Below are 19,223 nucleotides of genomic sequence, written 5' to 3'. Positions count from 1 at the left end.
GTGGTGGGAAATCAAGTCACGGATTTACTGAGAGAGGTCAACTTGATTCGAAGAGGTGCGGGTGTCCAGTATTTCGAGCCTTACCACATTCAATATATTCCCGTGCGCAAAGACGTCATTGACATAATAGAAGTGCAAGTGGCTGAGACAACTGGAGAACTGGTGAGTTTTGGAGACGGCAATACGATCGTGACGTTACACTTTAAGAAAGAATGATCGGTGGAACGCTGGTACGATTTCATCCCGACAAAATGAAGCAATCTGGAGACGGATTCGGCATGGCTTGGAGAGGTGTCAAGAAACGAGGTCCCGGCGTTCTCCGAGACTTTATCACCGAGGCGGCCACGGAAGGTCTGAAAGGTTTAAATTCGGGTGGCAAGGGAGGAAAGCCCAATTGGAGAGGTGGACTCGCCGGGGTCAAGAGAGGAGCGAGCCGAGCCGTGAAACGTAAAGCGACGCAAGAGATCAAACGGGCGTTGACGAAAAAAGTGAGAAAAGACCTATTTGGAGTATGAATCCCATTTACTCGAGGCGCGTGAGACTTATCCCAATACGACGAACGTATAAAGGTGGATCGATCTTCCCATCACGATCAAAACGCCCGAACTATCGTTGGGTTCAGTCAGCCCTGAGAAGGAGACGAAGACGACGACGACGTAGACGATGACGGACCTCGTGGCTCATGCCCGGTCGGCGGGGGTTCGTAACCCTCGCCTGAACATGTTCAGTACCCCTCCCACAGACGTCAGCATGTCGTCTCGACGTTTGGTGAGAATCAACCCGTTCAATACGGGGATCAATCCAGTGACCTTCCAAGTCGATCCTCAAGAAGACTTCATCGACTTGAACGAGAGTTTCTTCGAGGTGGAATTGACGGTCAAGAAAAGTGACGCTACGAATCTGTTGACAGCGGATATCATGGGACTCGCCAACAATCTGGTCCACACCCTCTTCAAACAGATCGATGTGAGATTGAATGGCACTCTCATCAGCCCCCAGACGGATACTTACCACCTCAAAGCCTACATCGAGACCCTGTTGAACCACGACCGAGACGACGGTGAATCGATCCTGACACCCAGTGGCTGGTACAACTGTCTCGGTGTACCCGACGACGGGGATGCCGATGAATTGACTGCCAATAAGCTGGATACAACTCACGCCAATTATGCTGAATTACCCCAAGATCTCAAGAACCTAGTACAGGGTCGACTCCAGTTTCTGGATGGAGATGCCGTGACTTTGAGGTTCAAACCTTTCCTGGAAGTGTTTCATCTCAGCAAGTTACTGTTACCTGGCGTGCAGATCCAGATCGACATGCACTTCAATACCCCAGCCATGTGGACCGTCCGATGGGCCGGTGCCAGTACTCTCAGACTGACTGAAGCCGACGTGAAAGTGAGATTGTTCCTGTCTCAAGTGAGAGTGACTCCCTCGGTGTACCGAGAGATCATGACCAGCCTGAAAGGTGGAAGAGTGGCCACTTACCCTACGGTGAGAGGGGAAATTCGAACCTACTCTCATCCCAACGACAATCGTCACTTTGAGTGCAGCAATCCTTTCCACAATAAGCTACCTAATAGACTAGTGGTGTTGTTGTTGAAACAAGCTGCCTTCAACGGAACCATCACGGAGAGTCCGTTCAATTTTGGAAAATTCAATCTGGCTTCCATCAAACAATTGGTGAGAGGTGAAGAGTACCCCTACGAGACCCTAGAACTCCAACACGATGGGGACAGTAAAGATCAGAGAGGCTACTACAGATTCCTCCAAGCCTCAGGAGCTTTGTGCAGGGGAAAAGGAAACATGGTCAGAAAAGTGGATTGGGGACACGGCAAGAGATGCAACATGTTTGTATTTGACAACACAGCCAATGGATGTTTGGACAGTCCATTGTTGAACCCCAAGCAAGAAGGTGAGCTGCGTCTGGTGATCGATTTTGGAGCCAATCCAGGAGCAAACCTGACAATCTTGTTGTACGGCGAATTCGAGAACTTGCTGGAGATCAACGAGAACCGAGTCGTCATCTACGACGTGTACCAATGAGAAGAAAAAAATGGAGAAAGTAGCCTTGAATAATATACAATTGGATCATTTGACCCGGTCGAATCCGTCACTTAGCTGTGTATTTTACGGCACGGTACCTTGCGATCGACTTCCCAGAACACTCCCCCAAGAAGGACCGACCGCTTACATCGTGAACACGGACCCTCACGATAAACCGGGTGTGCATTGGATCGCTTTGTGGGCCGACAAGAACAAGTGCGAGATCCTGGACAGTTACGGTCTGCCGTTGGACGCGTACGGAACCGCCGAACCGATCCAAGAATGGTTGGACCGTCATTTCAAGTACCAGATTCACAACGGCAGGAGTCTACAGTCCCTGTTCAGTCAGAGTTGCGGCGGCTACGCCCTGATGTTCCTGATCGACCGAGCCGAAGGTCGTGACATGAACGATTTCTTGAATCGTTTCAAGAAAAACGAGTTTGTGGAGAACGATCGTAAAGTAGGACACATGTTAGAACGTTTGATCGTGGACGAGTTGGCCTGGCGCAAGATTTGTAAAACCCCGTGTCACCAGGACACGTGCGGTTCCTCCAGAGGAGTGCGTCATTTGTTATAAAGTAAGCTGTTCGAAATAAAAGATGTTCATTTTTGAGAAAAGGATGTTGCGTGGTGAAGTCAGATGGTTCCCTCGATTCCTAGAACTGTGTCGAGACATGTGTCTGGACTTGACCTCGTATGATCCCCGTACCCAGGTCCTGGAACGCATCTTGGATTGCGACAGTTACCGTCGAGTCCGATTCATACTGGACCAAGAAAAAGATCATTGGCTTCGATACAAACTGTTCCACTTGCGCACGAGAGCCAGACTTCAAACGGACGCTTGGCGAGACTATAAGTGTCACCCGTACTGGCACGTTCTTCGCTACGGCACTAAGTCCTTACACCATCACTTTGCGAATGCATAAAAAGGTGCGGCGGAAACCCAAATCGTTCATTATGGAGTTCCCTACAAAACAAGACACTTCATGGATCTTCAGTTTCGAGGGCATAGACACTTGGACGACGTGATAGCCAGGTTAGAAAAACGCTACGGAAAATCTGGTAAAAAAACGCCTCAACCCAGTGCGGCTCATTTCAAGAAAAACCAACCGCCGAAAAGACGGCTCGATCTTAAAATACTTCAACCAGCAAGAAGACAAGTGTCTTTTCAACCGACTCCAAAGACTGTCCTCGACACCGGTGAATTACCAGCTACTGTGACCACTCGCAGGAAACGCAAGAGAGCGACCGCCATGCCGGGGCTTTCCGAGAAAGAAGACAGGAAAAGAAGAATGAGAAAGAGGCATTGGTACGAAGACAAGTTCGGAGATTTGAGTAAATTCGCGAAGAAACCTCGAAAAAGGAGATCGGCGCCTGCCAAGCGTCCCAAGAGAGCCGCTACCAAGAGAGCCATGACCAAGATCAAGAGGGGAAAAGCGTGGTACGCCAGGAAATTCCAAGTGGGAAAATTCGCGAAACGCCAGAGAGCCCTTGCCAAGAGTCGTGCCAAGAAAAAACCCATCTGTTTCAATCGTAGGGTCACCCTATTGAGTCTGATGAAACGCATCCCTGCCGTCAAGACCCCATTGGCCAAGTTGTTTGGATAAAAAACGGAGCGTCTCGAGACCCTGGATCATTTCAAGATCATGGAACGACGCAAAGCGTTTCAATTTCACACTCCGTCGAGTTTGTTGATAGCGGGTCCGTCGGGTTGCGGCAAGACGGTGTTCACCACCAAACTGCTCTTGGAGAACGGCGACTTGTTCCAACAAACACCGAAGAGTATTCATTACTGCTACGGATCGTGGCAAGACGGTTTCCAAAAGCTCAAGAAGGGTGGGGTCAAGTTTTACGAAGGCATCCCCGAAAGCGAACAGTTACCCCGATGGTTTCCTGGAGGGAGTGTGTTGGTCTTGGACGATCTGATGGACGAGGGTGGTAACGACAAGCGCGTGTTGGATCTCTTCACCAAACATTCGCATCATCGGAACATCACGGTGATTTACTTGTGTCAGGATCTATTCCCTAACGGAAAATTCGCCAAGACCATTTCCCGCAACGCTCATTACATCGCGGCTTTCAAGAACCCTCGTGATCAGTTGGGGATACGAAATCTATTACTGCAATCGTTTCCCACGCAATGGCAGGACGTGTTGGACACGTTTCGAAAGGTCACGGACCGACCTTACGGTTACATGCTATTGGATCTTCATCCGGCCAGTCAGGACGATCAACGCGTCCTCAGCCACGTGTTAAAAGACGAAGGATTCGTACGATGCCATCAGTTTGCGTCACCATCATGCTGAGGAGCGAGGTCCAGTGGTTTCCGCTTTTCATCGACATATGTAAGACCAGACTCAAATACTGCATGAATCCCAATGAGCTAGACTACGAACCGATGAGACAGGTCACAGAATGTGAGAGTTACCGTCAAGTACGGTCCATCGTGAAAGCATATAATGGTGAAGGTTTCGATGATTTGGTTCATAAACAACGAGAACTCGCTGAGAAGAAGATAGAAAGAGAGAGGGGAAGAGATAAAAATGAGTTCTTATGGTAGTGACGATTTCAACTTATCGGCCTTGGACGATTATTCGCCTTGGGGGACACCGAATCGGACGAGTACTCCAATTCCGCCTGCAGCGGGTGTAGGTGTGAGCCTGAACACTCCTTCACCGCGGTCGTCACTGGCGACACCACCCTTGCCAAGGGTCTCGCCCGTCGGGGTAGGCACCGCAGGCTATGGCGCGTCACAGACCAATGTCACGGCGGGTGTCGGTAGCAACGGATCCGGGTCATCGCGCGCCAACGTTACAGCGGGTGTCGGTGCACCCCGAGTGACAGACTCCACACCTTTGGCACGAGCCGTTCGAGGAGGGAAACGACCTAGACGCGTCTCACGTCAAAACACGCCGACGTCCCCCAGTGATTCAGGGAGCCGCAGAAGAAGTAGCGCTAGTGGTAGCGGTGGTGGAAGACGCAGAGGCAGAGGCAGAGGCAGAGGCAGAGGCAGAGGCAGAGGCAGAGGCAGAGGCAGAGGCAGAGGCAGAGGCAGAGGCAGAGGCGGAGGTGGAGGCGGAGGTGGAGGCGGAGGTGGAGGCGGAGGTGGAGGCTGAGGCGGAGGCGGAGGCGGAGGAGGAAGTGGTAGTGACTCCACACCGCCTTCGTCGATTCGATCGGGTCGAGGAGGAAGAAGGAGTAGGCGAGGAGACCGTGTTCTCGACCAGGCCCAGATGCAGCAACAATTGGAAGAGATTTTGCGTCAACAACAACAGACGGCCGCGGGTCGTCGCATTGCGGGTATCACGACCACGAACACGATCACGACTACCTATAAAAACGGACAACGCCCTACCGTCACGCGCAATCCGACCAGTGTACGTAACTGAGAACAACCATGAGAAGACGTCGTCGTCGACAGAAAAGGAGAAAGCAATGGGGCGGTGCTCTTGCGAATGCCTTGTCTGCGATGTTACCCATAGGCAAAGGGGCTGCGTTGGGATTGGCCAGAGCGTTGGGTGGCCGCGCCGTGAAAACAGGAATCCGAGCTGGAACCTCCGCTGCCATTGGTGCTGCGGGAGTAGACGTGGGTCACGGGATCCGAAGACTTGTGAGGCTTAAGAAAAGACGACTCCCTCGCCGATAAAAAACCATTCGAATCAAGATGTTGAGGAGTGAAGTCGAGTGGTTCCCCTACTTCCTACATCTATGCCGATGCTCTCGCTCCTACTGGGATGCGACCAGCATGGATCACGAAGACATGAAACGTATCGCGGACGAGTGCGACAGTTACAGACAAGTCCGGGACATCCTGAACCAATCCGTAGAAACCGCCTTCAAGGACGAGATCTGGGAATACGAGCAACAAGCCAAAAGGATCGAACGTCCCGATAGAAAGTCAGACTACGTTTGGCACTGGTTAGAAAAGAGTCATGAGTACTTCTGTATGTTTATTGGATGAACCTTTCACCACCGTGGTGGATTTGGATTCCCTGAAACGTTTGGACGGTTTGTACGCTTTCTACCACAAGTATTGGTGGTGTCGAAGGCAGATGTTCGGTTACTACAAATTGTGCAACGCCATTCTCAACGGACTGGCCTTACTGACTGTGGCCGTGAGTATCGTCTTGGGATCCGTGTGGAAAGACGGGTACACGGTGGTAGGATTGACGGCTTTTGCCACCGCACTGAAAGGATGGAACGATTTCAAGAAGTATTCGTTCAAGATGGACATGACCCAATTCGCTTACACGACGTACGAAAAGACGCTGACAGAACTCAGGAACTACGCTTTGGGTGGAGTGGAGGAATTGGATGGGTTTTTGACCAAGATGCAAACGTTGGACGACGTGGTGACGGATTTTACACCTCCCACCTACGACCGATACGTTCGAGACTACGAAATACGATTTCATCACGTGCCGCTATAAAAAATGACATCGTGGTGATAATCTTCATTCAGAACCAACATGCCCAAGAGGTCAAGGAGAAAGAAAGCGTCCTCGAGAAGACGTAGAACCACCACTAAAAGAAGACGGTACCAAAGGGGAGAAGGGGTTGTCAGTGTGGTGGCGGGTTTACCCAAGGCGGCTTGGAGTATCACCAAAGGCATAGAAAGCCTGAGAGCCAAACAAGAACGGGCGCACACCAAAAGGATGATGGAACGAATGAGACGAGGTGAAAAAATTCCACACAAGGGCGAAGAGTTCCGCTGCTCCATCATGTGAAATAAAAGGACGAGGATTGACGTCATCCACCTCACTCGTCACCATGAGGACTCGTAGGAGGAAGAGGAAACAAAGAGGTGGAGGTATATCTCCGTCGGAAGCCGCGATTCTGAAAAGAAGATTTAAACAAGTAGCCCAAGGTTACAAAAAATACCAAAGAGCCAAACTACAATACGCAAGAGATATCATTCCAACATTTGGCATGTGGGGTCCCATCCACAAGAGAATGGCAAGAAATATGCGATAAAAGGAGTACGCCAACACACTCGTGCGCATAAGTCCACGATGAAGCGGTTACGACGACAACGTCAGTTCTTGACGCGCGTCCTGAAAGAAGCCAATCGAAACAAACGTCAACGGATGTTGCAATACGCCGACAAAGATCAGATCAACGCCATCAGCGAGATGGTTCTCAATTTGCTGAAAAAGAGGATCCCCATCAACGCAACGACTTATGGGAAACTGAAAAGACATAAAAAGGTTTTGCGCGAAGTGGGTAGACGCAAAAACTCCCTCAAGCGTCGAAGAGAACATCTCCTGAGCCAAAACGGAGCGGGGTTCTGGAGCGGTTTACACGGTTGTTTCAAAGCATGTTGTGTACGGTGAAAGGACGCAGCGAGGACGGTTACCCGTTGGAGGGTGTCGACGTCATACCCAATTTCAAGCGGAGAGAAGAAGAGTCCAATACCATTCCTAAACTCGTGCAGTTGTTGCAAGACGCCAATCGTCGCGAAGCCCGATGGAAAGACTCGTACGAGTACTTGAACAAGAGGTACCACGACCTGTATCAAGAATACATGGCTTTAAAGTTCGGTGACTTCTGCCAAACCTGTCAAACGAAACGAGATACCACGCCGCCCGGTGGGTGCATCGAGTTGTGCAGGGAGTGCGATAAAGGCAAGCAAACCGTTCAAAGTCTCAAACTCGAGTTGGAAAAGAAAGACGAATCCATACGGTACTGGCAAGACTGTTACGAGACGGCCTTGAGAGAATTGTCCGAGTTTCCTGACACGAACTTGAGTCAGGTATGAACGAAGTCATGATGGTACCCGTTCAAGAATTCAACCGATTGCAAGATTATTACAAGGGTAAGATCACCCAGAGCGCCTTGTTGAACAAAGCGGGACGTCTGGCCGCCGAAGAACATCTCATCTTGAACGACAAACGTATCCCCGACAGCATGGCCGTCAAGATGACCAAACCCATCGCCACCGAGGAAGGTAAACTGGTGAAACGCATACGGACGGGTAAAAGCGGTCCCATGTCGTACCAGGGAACGACGGAACCCGAAGGCATGGTCGATGCACCCGTCGAAAATCTGTTGAAACAGATCCTCAAGGGAGTCAACCAACCGGCAGCAGCCCCAGTGATCATCCCGCCACAACCACTTTCCACGACGGGACTGAAAAAGGAGCTGAAAACTCCCAAACCATCCACGTCAGGTTTTAAAAAGGAGTGGAAAACTACCAAACCTACCATTCCACCCAAACCAGTCACGTTAGGCAAAACTCCCATATCATCCAAGAAAGTTCAAAAAGCACCCATATCCGATAGAGCCAAACGTGTACTGAAATCACTCGGTATTGACTACGACGACGGTGGTTACAGTCCCAAAGGCAAGGCAAAGAAGTACAAGAAGGCCAAACCGACAGCGGCAGAAAAGTTACAAGCAGGGTGGGAAGATTTCGAGCCCTGGAGAAAAGGACTGGACTATGACTCGGATTAAGAAGAGGAAAAAAGCACCCCCACCCCTGAGGAGAAGTACCCGGCGGCGTCGTCAACGAGGGTATGGGATCGACATCCAAAAATGGTTGGGCAAGACTGGGATCGAGTTTCATTGGCCCGGTTATCAGTACATGGGACCTGGTACCAAACTGAAGAAACGTCTAGCTCGAGGAGACCCGGGGATCAACCGTCTGGACCGACTGGCCAAACAACACGACATTGACTATTCCAGGGCCAAGAACTTACAGGACAAATGGAAAGCCGACACCAAGATGATCCAAGCCATTGACAAATTACCCGGACGTAAAACCATGACAGAACGCATTGTCAAGAAAATCATGCAAACCAAGAAACGTTGGAAATTGTAAACTTTTATTGTTGTTGTAATTAAAGAAAGTTACACTCTCTTGTTTTTTCAAAAAGAGTCTCTTTGTTTTCTTCTTCAACTCTCGCATACCATGCCATTGTGGTACAGAGTATCCGAGGCATTCGGTGTCACAAACAAACGTTCGATCCTTATTTGGTCCCCGAACGTCGACGAAGATATGAATAACAACCTAAACCTAATTCTGGAGGTGAATTCGAACACTAGGAAAGGGGTGTTGAAATAAAACATGCGATACACCTCCATGCGTATATGATCGTACGAAATGACACTGAGGGGGAAGAACACGGTGCCGTGAATGTACATGGGACTTCGTCCCTCCGTGGATCGCGCAAAGGCCTCCATCTCGCGATAGTACTGGAACCACACCGTGACAGGAATGGGATAAGGCAAATGATTCCAGGAACGCGTCAAGGAATTGTGCGTGTCGAAGGGTTTTCCATTGTCTCTCATATAGGCAAGGGCGTCATGAATCATTCTGCGATGAGCGTCCACTGCGAATGAAAAAATGAAAAAACAGTGTCAGGTCCATAGTCCGTCCTCATGGTAAAGCGAGGGGCCACCAGGAAAAGGTAGTAGACAGAGCTGTCGAATCTCAATATCCCTTCGTCCTTCCACGCGTCTAAAGAAGAGTCTGAACCTTTGAATTCGAATCAATTCATACGTATAGTAAGGAGTGTTGTAAATGAACAGACGGTAAAAAATAGCTCTGACCTCTCGGGTCGGTTCCACGGGGAGACGCACACAACCGTGAATGTACAGGTCTCGATCCCGATACAGAGTCACGAAATTTCTGAGAAAGGTATAATAACGTCGCCAAACGTCAGGGTCCAAGTCATACGGCAAATCATTCCACAAGTACGACCCCTCGCAATGGCAGTGATTAGGTCTACCCTCACTACGATATCGCTCCAACTCTCGATCCATTCTAACTAAACGATCATTCGCACCTGCCGTTAACTGGGGCTCCTCATAATCATCTTCCTCGAGTTCCTCGTCGGCTTCCAACACGACCTCAGGCTGAATATCGTCGACCACGCGTCGGCAGTTGCCGCAGGTCATAACCCGTCTCTCCATCTCCTGGTAGCAACGTCGATGCATGAACACACCGCAGCAAGGAGTACGCTGGCACGATGCCAGAGAATCGACGTGAATATCTCTCTGACAAATAAAACACACTTGTTGAATCGGTGTTTCTTCGGGTATCTGACCCTGAAGGCGACGACTACGTCTCGGTGGTTCATCGTCGTCGTGTGATCGTGCACGACGCCGACGACGTACTCGTCTCGGTGATTCTTCGGGGGACTGACTTCGAGGTCGGCGGCTGCTGCGCCCAGATTCAGTCGACATCACCAAAACTGAAAAAATGTCGAATGCGCGCACCTCGCTTTATGTCAATCATGCACCAATCAAACGAAAAAGGCCGACATCACGTGTACAGGGCAGACCCAGGGGATAGGGGGTATCTCCCTACCACGCCCACCTCACGGTCGGAGACTGGAACCAGGTCGAGTGCAACCTGGGATCCAGTTTTACCGTAAGTATAAAAAAGATCGGTTCGAACCGTTCACGGCACTCTGAGTTTTTGACTTGTATCGAGCGCTGAAAAATCATGGCACAGGAGCTGACCGACGAGGAGATGAACCAACAGATGGATCAACATGAAGCAGTGAGTATAACGTGCACCCTATGTAAGAAAGTCATCCTTAGAACCGAAATCTGCGGTCGTACCAAGTGCTGCCATTACTACGTGCATTTCGATTGCTTCGTCGGGGCACTCGATGATCAGATGAACCAGGGGGTGGACAACGAGAAGTTGCATTGTCAGATCTGTCACACACCGTGCTATCTAAGTACGTTCGTGGCTTCCCTAGACAACTGACGACATCTTTTTTGCCACGCCTTTGTTCGCAGAGTTACTGGGATTGTCTCCCCCATGAGATACAGACCTATATCCTTCATCTCAGAGAATCCCAGTCCTTCATTGATATGCGTGAACGTGAATCGTGGAGAGAGCTTTGTAACGAGATACGAACCTTTCTTAAGGTCCAAGCTAAATGGGGACTAGGGTCACTCAAGGTCAAGCTAGAGACATGTAAACTGAAGTTTTGCCCCCAAGGATTGGTTCCAGGGACACATGAAAAAAAGCATATGATCGTGTCGGGTCTCTATAGAGACGGACAAAATGTCAAGCGAGAAATATTTTTAGGGTATAGTTTTAATGGTGCTTACCACAGAATCGACGATGTCAAGAGACTTTCACTCTTTTAGAGTCACTGGGATCGACTACCTACTGAACTACAGAACCACATAATGCGTCTAGCCAGGAATCAAATCCTACTCGAGCGTAGAAGAAACAAAAAGTTACGACGTCTTCTCAAGGAAATAGTAGAATACGGCAAACTGAAAGAACAATGGGGCATAGGACACATTAAGATTGTCAGGGTTCGATGTGACGCGGGATGTTGTATAAAAAAGAAGAAAGAAGACAGACACAGAGATACCAAAATAATAGGTTGTTACATTGACATTTACGACAAACCTAAAGAAACGTATTTAGGTTACGATATAAAAAGTGCCAAGAGACGCGCCCCCATAGAAAAGACTTGGTGCTATCCTACCTTTTATAAACTACAACACGCTGACTATTATGATTTATAAGTGAAGTCTCCACTCTATTACAGAGTCACTGGGACAGGCTACCAGATGAACTAAAGTGTCGCATACTTTGCCTGGCAAACTGGCAGTGCATACGCGATCGGAGGAACAATAAACAATTGAGTCGACTTCACAGAAGAATCTTAGATTATGCCGAACTGAAAAGACAATGGGGCTACGGACACATACAAATTAAAAAACAGAAATATACATCGAAATCAAATTACAGAGGCAAATCTTATTTTACGGCTTTCTATGGTTATTACATCGACCTTAGTAACAAGAAAAAGAAAGTCTATCTAGGATTCAGTTTCAGAAACGTGTTCCATAACTTAGAACGTAAAAAAGCGTCCCTGTTCGGTCCCTTTGAGGACGATGATGTTGTTTAAAAATAATAAAACAGATGTTCGTGACATTTTGTCTCATTCATATCTTCACAGAACAGACGGACCCACGACGAAGCCTTCTTCGACGACGATGACGACTGGATCTTTGATCCGGCTCTCGACCGAATGATGATCCAAACCGGAGGTGGTGGTACAAGACCACTCCTAGAATTTGAATTAAGACCCGTAGGCGCTCGACGTAACTGGAGAAACGTCCTCAACGAACAACGATTCGAAGCCACGCTCAGACAACACAGAGACGTGACTCCCAGGGACAATCTAGGCCAAGAATTGACTCATGCCCTTCAACGATCCATCGAGCAACAAATCGCTCAGGATCCTACTCTGACACCCAACTCCACGGTCCATTTCACCATGCAGTCCAGTGCCTTCACGCACGCCTTTCAATCCACCACCTTCACCGTGCGCGAATTCGAAGAAGGGAGTGAAAGACTAGACACTTATCTCCAGTCTCTCGCGGCCAAACTCAACTCCAACGAAGAATTCACCCCCGACGACACGTTCACCATGGAAACCACCTTCATACGCACCCCAGGTCGTGGGCGCGGGAACGGAAAACGATACAAACCGAGCTGTGCAGCCGTACGGGGAATCGTCAAACGGTCGCGCGTGACCATCAAAAACAAAGACAATCTATGCTGCGCTCGCGCTATCGTCACCATGAAAGCTCTGGTAGACGCGAACGGAAATTCGCGTGACCAAGATTACCACAATCTCAAACAGGGACTACCCGTCCAAGAGCGATTGGCCAAAGAACTCCACCGTCTAGCCCACGTCCCCGAAGGACCTTGCGGCATTCCCGAACTGCAGCAGTTTCAGGCCGCGTTACCTGGGTACCAACTCAAAGTCCTTTCCATCGACCCACCCCACATGCTCATCTACGCGGGACCCGAACCCTCGGACAAGATCATTCGTCTCGTCAAAGAAGACAGTCACTACGACGGATGTAACTCGTTTAGTGGATTCCTCAACAAATCCTACTTCTGCGACGAATGCAATCGAGGATACGATCACGACAACTTTCAACGTCATCCCTGCAACGGTAAATGGTGTCCCGCCTGCAAACGAAAAGACTGTCCCGATTTCATCGAAGCCAAACGACCCCTAGCACGAGGCAAGTTTCCCGAACCCACCTCGATCTGCCGATTGTGCCACAGAAAATTCTTCGGAGACCAATGCTACAACTACCACTTGCAACGGCGGAGTCTCAACATCCCATCCATCTGCGACACTTACAAAAAGTGTCCAGACTGTTGCCACGTCTACGAACCAAAAGATAGGAACAGGCGAGGAGGTGACCGTTTCACCCCAGATCACGTATGCGGATGGGGCGAATGCCACATCTGCGAAAAGAAAGTCTTTCTGCCGACGCACCGATGTTACATCCAACGCATCCCCGAAGACGAAGACGAGCCCAAAAAGAAACGCGTGCCGCGCGACGAAGTCAAAGGTCGACCCTTCGAAGAACCCGAACCCGGTGATCCAGACACACGCGTCTGGGTGGACAGAGATCCGCCCCTTCAAGTGTACTGCGACTACGAAGCCATCACCGACGCCGAAGGAAATCAGACACCCATTCTACTCTGCCTGGAAGACGATGAAGAGGATCAATTCTGCTCCTTCTACGGTCCCAACTGCACCGCTGACATGTTCGACCACCTCGAATCCATCGCCGTCGACGTGGACGGAGACGATCGGGACGTCATCGTCCTCTTTCACAATCTCAAAGGCTACGACGGGATGTTCATCTTACAACACTGTTACGCCACGCATCGAGAAGTCACGGACCAGATCACCGTAGGCACCAAGATACTGTCCCTGAGATCCGACAGACTGACCTTCAAAGATTCCCTGTGCTTTCTCCCGTTCCCGCTGGCCAACTTTCCCGCCACCTTCGGAATCAACGAACTGTGCAAGGGATTCTTCCCGCACAAATTCAACACACTAGAAAATCAAGAGTACGAAGGATCCATGCCACCGCGAGACATGTACGATCCCGACGGCATGTCCGCCAAAAAGAAAGCCGAATTCGAACGGTGGTACCAAGAGAAAGTCAACGATAACTACCATTTCGTACTACGGCAAGAAATGGAAGCTTACTGCGAGTCGGATGTCAAACTCCTCAAAGCAGGCTGTCAAAAGTTCCGACAAGAATTCAAACAAAAAGCCGACTTCGACCCCATGGAGAAATGCGTCACCATCGCCTCCGCCTGCAACCGATTCTGGCGCAAGAAACTCGTCCCGCCCAACACCATCGCCTCCAGGCCACCTCGAGGATGGCACGGCGCCCGATCCAATCAGTCCGTCAAAGCCCTGAAATGGCTACCCTGGCAAGAACACTTGTTACAACACACTGACCAAGGCGATCGTATCCGTACCGTGCGAAACGGAGGTGAAGTCCGACTAGCCAATCAACTCGTGGACGGATACGATCCAGACACTCGAACCGTCTACGAATTCCACGGATGTCTATGGCACGGATGTCCTCGATGTTTCCCACGCCATCGAGACCGATATCCCATCTGTCACACCGATCGCACCCTACAGGAAGTCTACGAGTTCACACTCAAGAAACACGACCTTCTCAGTCGCCAAGGCTACCAGCTCCACGTCAAGTGGGAATGCGACTGGGACATGGAGGTCAAAACCGACCCAGATCTCCGCCGGTTTCTAGACACGTTCCAAATCGTCGAACCCCTCGAGCCCAGAGAAGCCTTCTTCGAAGGTCGTACGAACGCTGTCAAACTGCATCACGTGACCGACGTGGCTCAAGGAGAAAAAATCAAGTACGTCGACGTGACGTCGCTCTACCCCTGGGCCAACAACGAAGGCGAATACCCCATAGGACACCCGCAAGTCATTGTCAACCCCCAAGATCAAGACATACACCACTACTTCGGTACGGCCAAAGTGGACATACTGCCGCCTCACGAACTATACCATCCCGTTCTACCTTTCAGGCACGGAGGTAAACTCACCTTCCCACTCTGCCGCTCGTGCGTGGAACACGAAATGACCAAGTCCCTCCTAGAGAAATCGCATCACTGCCCTCACACGGCCGAGCAACGCACGCTACGAGGGACCTGGTGCACACCAGAAATCCAGAAAGCCGTTGCCATGGGATACACGTTCAACAAGATCCACGAAGTACACCATTTCCCGCCAGAACAACGCCGTAAAGGACTCTTCGCCGATTACGTGAATACCTGGCTAAAAATTAAACAGGAATCCGCTGGCTACCCCAACTGGTGTAACACCCCCCAAGACAAGGCACGGTACGTGCAACAATACCAACAGAAAGAAGGCATCGCTCTCGATCCGACCATGATACAGAAAAATCCAGGACGCAAAGCCACCGCCAAACTCATGCTCAACTCCTTCTGGGGCAAGTTCGGCGAAAATCTACACAAACCCACCACCCAAGTCGTCTACAACGCCGCGCAACTCTTCGACCTCGTTTCCAATCCCTTCAACGACATACGACAAGTCAGAATCGCCAACGACGAAGCTCTAGAAGTCGTTCACGCCGAACTCAAAGACAATCAACCCGATAACGGACGAATCAACATCTTCGTCGCCGCTTTCACCACCTGCTGGGCGCGTCTCAAATTATACAGCTACCTGTAACAATTAAAGCAAAAAGTTCTCTACTTTGACACCGACTCCGTCATTTACTCACACAAACCAGGCCAAGCCGATGTTCCGTTAGGCGATTACCTGGGAGAGATGACCAACGAACTCGACGAGGGCGATTTCATCACCGATTTCACTGCCGCTGGACCCAAAAATTACGGTTACAGAACCCACCAAGGTAAAGTCTGCTGCAAAGTCCGAGGCTTCTCACTCAATGTACGAGGATCCAGGCAACTCAATTATGACGTCATGCGACAAAATCTACTCGACGAACTCACACAACCTCTCGAGGATGAACGACGCAATATCAACGTTGTCAACCCCAACTTCTTCTGGAGAAACCCAGCCACCAAACATCTCAAAGTCATCACACGGACTAAACGATACGGACTCGTCTTCGACAAACGCGTCGTAGACACGAACACTTTCATGTCGTTTCCGTACGGATACACACCCATGTAATTTTTACTTCCTGTAATCAATAAAAATCAATTTTTAAACTCACTTCCTGTCTATCGCCTTATTTGGGCATGCGCGAGCTGTGACGTCACGGGCGCCATGTTTTGCTACCAAAGGGGCCATCTTGGATTTGAAAATTTAAGAGAATGTATGGGAAAAACTTGGTCACGTGGTACAATCCCTGGCTCCTGATTGGTTACTGCCCCTATCAGCGCTATTCATTACTGGTGTAACGAAACAATCGAGGGGCTTATCAATTTACCGTGATCACTAAAACAGAAAAAATAAGTAATAACAAATCTTTATTCTCTGAAGTAAAACGGAATGTCTTACGTTACAGGAAGCAGACATTTCATGATCACGAACCTTGCATTGTGCTAAAGAAAGCAAAACATAAACATATTTCCGGCATGTGTGCATCAGTTAGCGGACCAAAAATGCACGTGATGTCGCTTCAGCGTTTGTTTTACTTCCTACAGTGACAGTGGAGGTATTATTCTCTACATAAATCGGCCACTAAGACTCAAGAGGCTGGTTTAAAAGAAAGTGAAAGCTGAAATCTTCTTTCTTCTGACAACCGTACCCAAAAGAAATCTAGATCAGTTCTTGCTGACATAACTAGCAAAATGGTACGTATGAAGGTTTAATAGTCTGTTAAATGGTTATTTACAGTCTATTGATGAATATCATGTTTCTTAACATTTAGGCTAAAAAAGTCGCGTTGTGGCTCGTGTGTCTGGTTTCCATAGCTTTCTTCTCTGTACCATCCTCCTCACGATGTAAGTCAATCTCCTGTCAGTTATGGCTGCATGTTTTTGTATGTATTTGTAGGCACTTGACGTTTCCATATTTGTAATAATAAATTTCATAGTCCATCATCAAAAGCGGGACTCTAATTAAAGATACAGTAAAAAAGAAGACCTTTTTCCAGAAGACTTAGTTAATAGGCGAGGAACTGACAATGTTTAGCTGAAGAAACAAATCAGATCTATAAACTTACACGTTATTAAATTTGGTTTTGCATTGAGGTATTGTGAAGAAGTGACAGCTATTCTTGGTTGAATACTGGCGCGTCAGATGCAGGTCAAACTGAATTGCTTTGACTTCAACACTTTCGAATTTAACGTTTGCGTTACAAGTTCACCATGGGCAAGTTACATTTGCCTATGACTTTCCAAAGAAATACAAGGGGTCTTGTAACCGCCGCACTTGTTAATTACTCATAGCTTTACACGAATGTCGAGGAAAAACCAATGTACATATGTGCATATGTAATGGCCTGATAGAGAGAAGGCATGATAAGAAAGTTGCTGCCAAAATGTGCGACTTTTTCTGAAATCTATCTGGGAACAATTTGGGATGACGCGTCATCGATCTTGGAACTTGTCGTTTCCGCGGCAACCATATTTTGACAGCCATATTTTTCCAAAGTTGGAATTTTATGGCCTTATTAACAAACTTAGCGTTCATGGAATTAGTTTTGGTTTTTCAGGACTTTTTAAAATTGTTGTTTTGATTTTAATTACAAAATTGAGTCACTTAAAAAATAATGAAGAAATCCAAGATGTTGGTTGTTTCGATAAATCGGCTTAATAACCACTTGATGCACTCCGCTTCTCCTCCTCTTCCCCCCAAAATAAAACCACACAACTCACTCCCCCCGTCCTCCGATTGTGTCAGACCAAACAAAGCCTGCTCTAAATAGGAGTAAATGAGAAGTGTAATTTCTACTTCAGAGAACGGAAAGGTTTGTTTCTTTTAATTTTCCTGTTCGTTATTTTGTTTGTTTGTTTGTTTGTTTGTTTGTTTGTTTGTTTTCTCTGGCTCAGATAATCAGCTGTGATCTGAGTACTTATTAAGAAGAACCCCTTTTGTTACTCTCTTTTTGGTTAATAATGGTCCGCAATGGGACTCTTATTTCAATCAGACGGGGTTGAATGTGGAAAATTGTGAACAGAATTCTCTATGTACATATCTCATTCTCTTAATAGCTTTTTTTTCCCTTAAATCTCCATAGAAACGTAATAACTGAAGGCTGACTAGAGAATACTTGGTTACTTCAGTCTCCAGACTCAGATAGAGCACTTTTTCTTTGTCTTTACATTTCACTGATATATATATATAAACGTTTGATAAAGTAAGGACGGACAACTTCTGACGGTAAAAAAAGTTAAAAAGTTAAAAATTTAATAGAAAAACGTTTCGGTCTTAGACCTTCATCAGTTACAAGAGAAAAAGGACGAAAACTAAGTTTAAATACGGTTACGGTGTGGGAGATTACGTAACGAAATGAAAAATACAATATTGTGCTATTAATACATCGTGATTAATACAATACAGGAAGAAAATGCAAAACGAGAAATACAATGCTGTACTATAAATTGCGTCATACAGGGTGATAATTAATAGACCAAAGGAAAAGAATACAATACTGTGCATAAATAAACCTACGTTTACGCTGGACAAGGTTAATAACAAAATCCCAAATCGAGGCCTTTGGAGCATTAAAGGGTCGACAAACAACAAAATCCCTGGAGGGGCCCTTAAACAATAAGCTGTAATAAGATCCCAGGCAGGGCCTTTGAGCATACCTAACACCCAAAAAGCTGACAAAATCCAAGGAAGGGCCTTTGAACTGCCTTATGGCGCGAACGCATATTTACACAAGAGAAAGTTAATTATAACAAATTCTGTTTTTGGAGTGAAATTCTTTTCTTTTATTTAAGCCATGGGGAGCCAAAGAGAACAGTTGAGCACTCCAATAAGCCTCTTTCGTAATTAAAAACCTATCGATCTCGTCTGAGTCATTAGGGGCCTGCACCTGATCAATGCATTGGAATTCAAAATCATCCAAGGAGTGTGGAATTTTATTGAAATGTACTGCTACCTCACAAGTGGTTTTGTTTGTGAGCATAGCAGACTTGTGGTTACGAAACCTAACCCGAAAATCGGTGGTAGTTGATCCTATGTACTGTAAACGACATTTCTTGCAGGAAACTAAATAGATCACGTTTTTAGAATCACAAGAAAGCCTTGAATAAATGGTGTATTTTCTGCCCGTTTTAAAACTTAGAAATGATTTAGATTCAACAAAGAAATTTCGACAGAGATCGCATCTATTTCTTTCACATTTAAAGCAGCCATTGTTTGGCTGAATTGTTTGTCCCTCATCGGCGGTTTTAA

At 47.9% G+C, this 19,223-nt stretch overlaps 3 protein-coding genes across 4 annotated transcripts; all 3 read left to right on the top strand.

The window, feature by feature from the left end:
• Positions 1 to 3,283: 3,283 nt before the first annotated feature.
• Positions 3,284 to 4,430, top strand: LOC145488017 (uncharacterized). The gene has a single exon (XM_081466779.1). It carries the CDS (start codon positions 3,693 to 3,695, stop codon positions 4,350 to 4,352), a length of 660 nt encoding a protein of 219 aa, XP_081322905.1. The 5' UTR covers positions 3,284 to 3,692; the 3' UTR covers positions 4,353 to 4,430.
• Positions 4,431 to 5,969: 1,539 nt separating this feature from the next.
• LOC145488018 (uncharacterized) lies at positions 5,970 to 7,402 on the top strand. Its single transcript, XM_081466780.1, has one exon. It carries the CDS (start codon positions 5,979 to 5,981, stop codon positions 6,474 to 6,476), a length of 498 nt encoding a protein of 165 aa, XP_081322906.1. The 5' UTR covers positions 5,970 to 5,978; the 3' UTR covers positions 6,477 to 7,402.
• Positions 7,403 to 11,600: 4,198 nt separating this feature from the next.
• On the top strand, positions 11,601 to 15,653 carry LOC145488015 (uncharacterized). Of its 2 annotated transcripts, XM_081466777.1 has the most exons (2): positions 11,606 to 14,738; positions 14,824 to 15,042. In XM_081466777.1, exons 1-2 carry the CDS (start codon positions 12,054 to 12,056, stop codon positions 14,962 to 14,964), a joined length of 2,826 nt encoding a protein of 941 aa, XP_081322903.1. In that variant the 5' UTR covers positions 11,606 to 12,053; the 3' UTR covers positions 14,965 to 15,042. The 2 variants fall into 2 exon arrangements, with proteins under 2 accessions (XP_081322902.1, XP_081322903.1); XM_081466776.1 differs by having other exon boundaries at positions 11,601 to 15,653.
• The last annotated feature ends 3,570 nt before the right edge of the window (positions 15,654 to 19,223 follow it).

Source organism: Orbicella franksi, chromosome 5, assembly GCF_964199315.1.
Source record: "Orbicella franksi chromosome 5, jaOrbFran1.1, whole genome shotgun sequence".
Taxonomy (NCBI): domain Eukaryota; kingdom Metazoa; phylum Cnidaria; class Anthozoa; order Scleractinia; family Merulinidae; genus Orbicella; species Orbicella franksi.
The sequence above is the reverse complement of the archived record's forward strand: the minus strand, read 5'-3'. Positions and strand labels throughout refer to the sequence as shown.

Coding starts and splice junctions, on each gene's coding strand:
- LOC145488017 (XM_081466779.1), top strand. CDS start 3,693: ATGGAACGACGCAAAGCGTTTCAATTTCACACTCCGTCGAGTTTGTTG.
- LOC145488018 (XM_081466780.1), top strand. CDS start 5,979: ATGAGTACTTCTGTATGTTTATTGGATGAACCTTTCACCACCGTGGTG.
- LOC145488015 (XM_081466776.1), top strand. CDS start 12,054: ATGATGATCCAAACCGGAGGTGGTGGTACAAGACCACTCCTAGAATTT.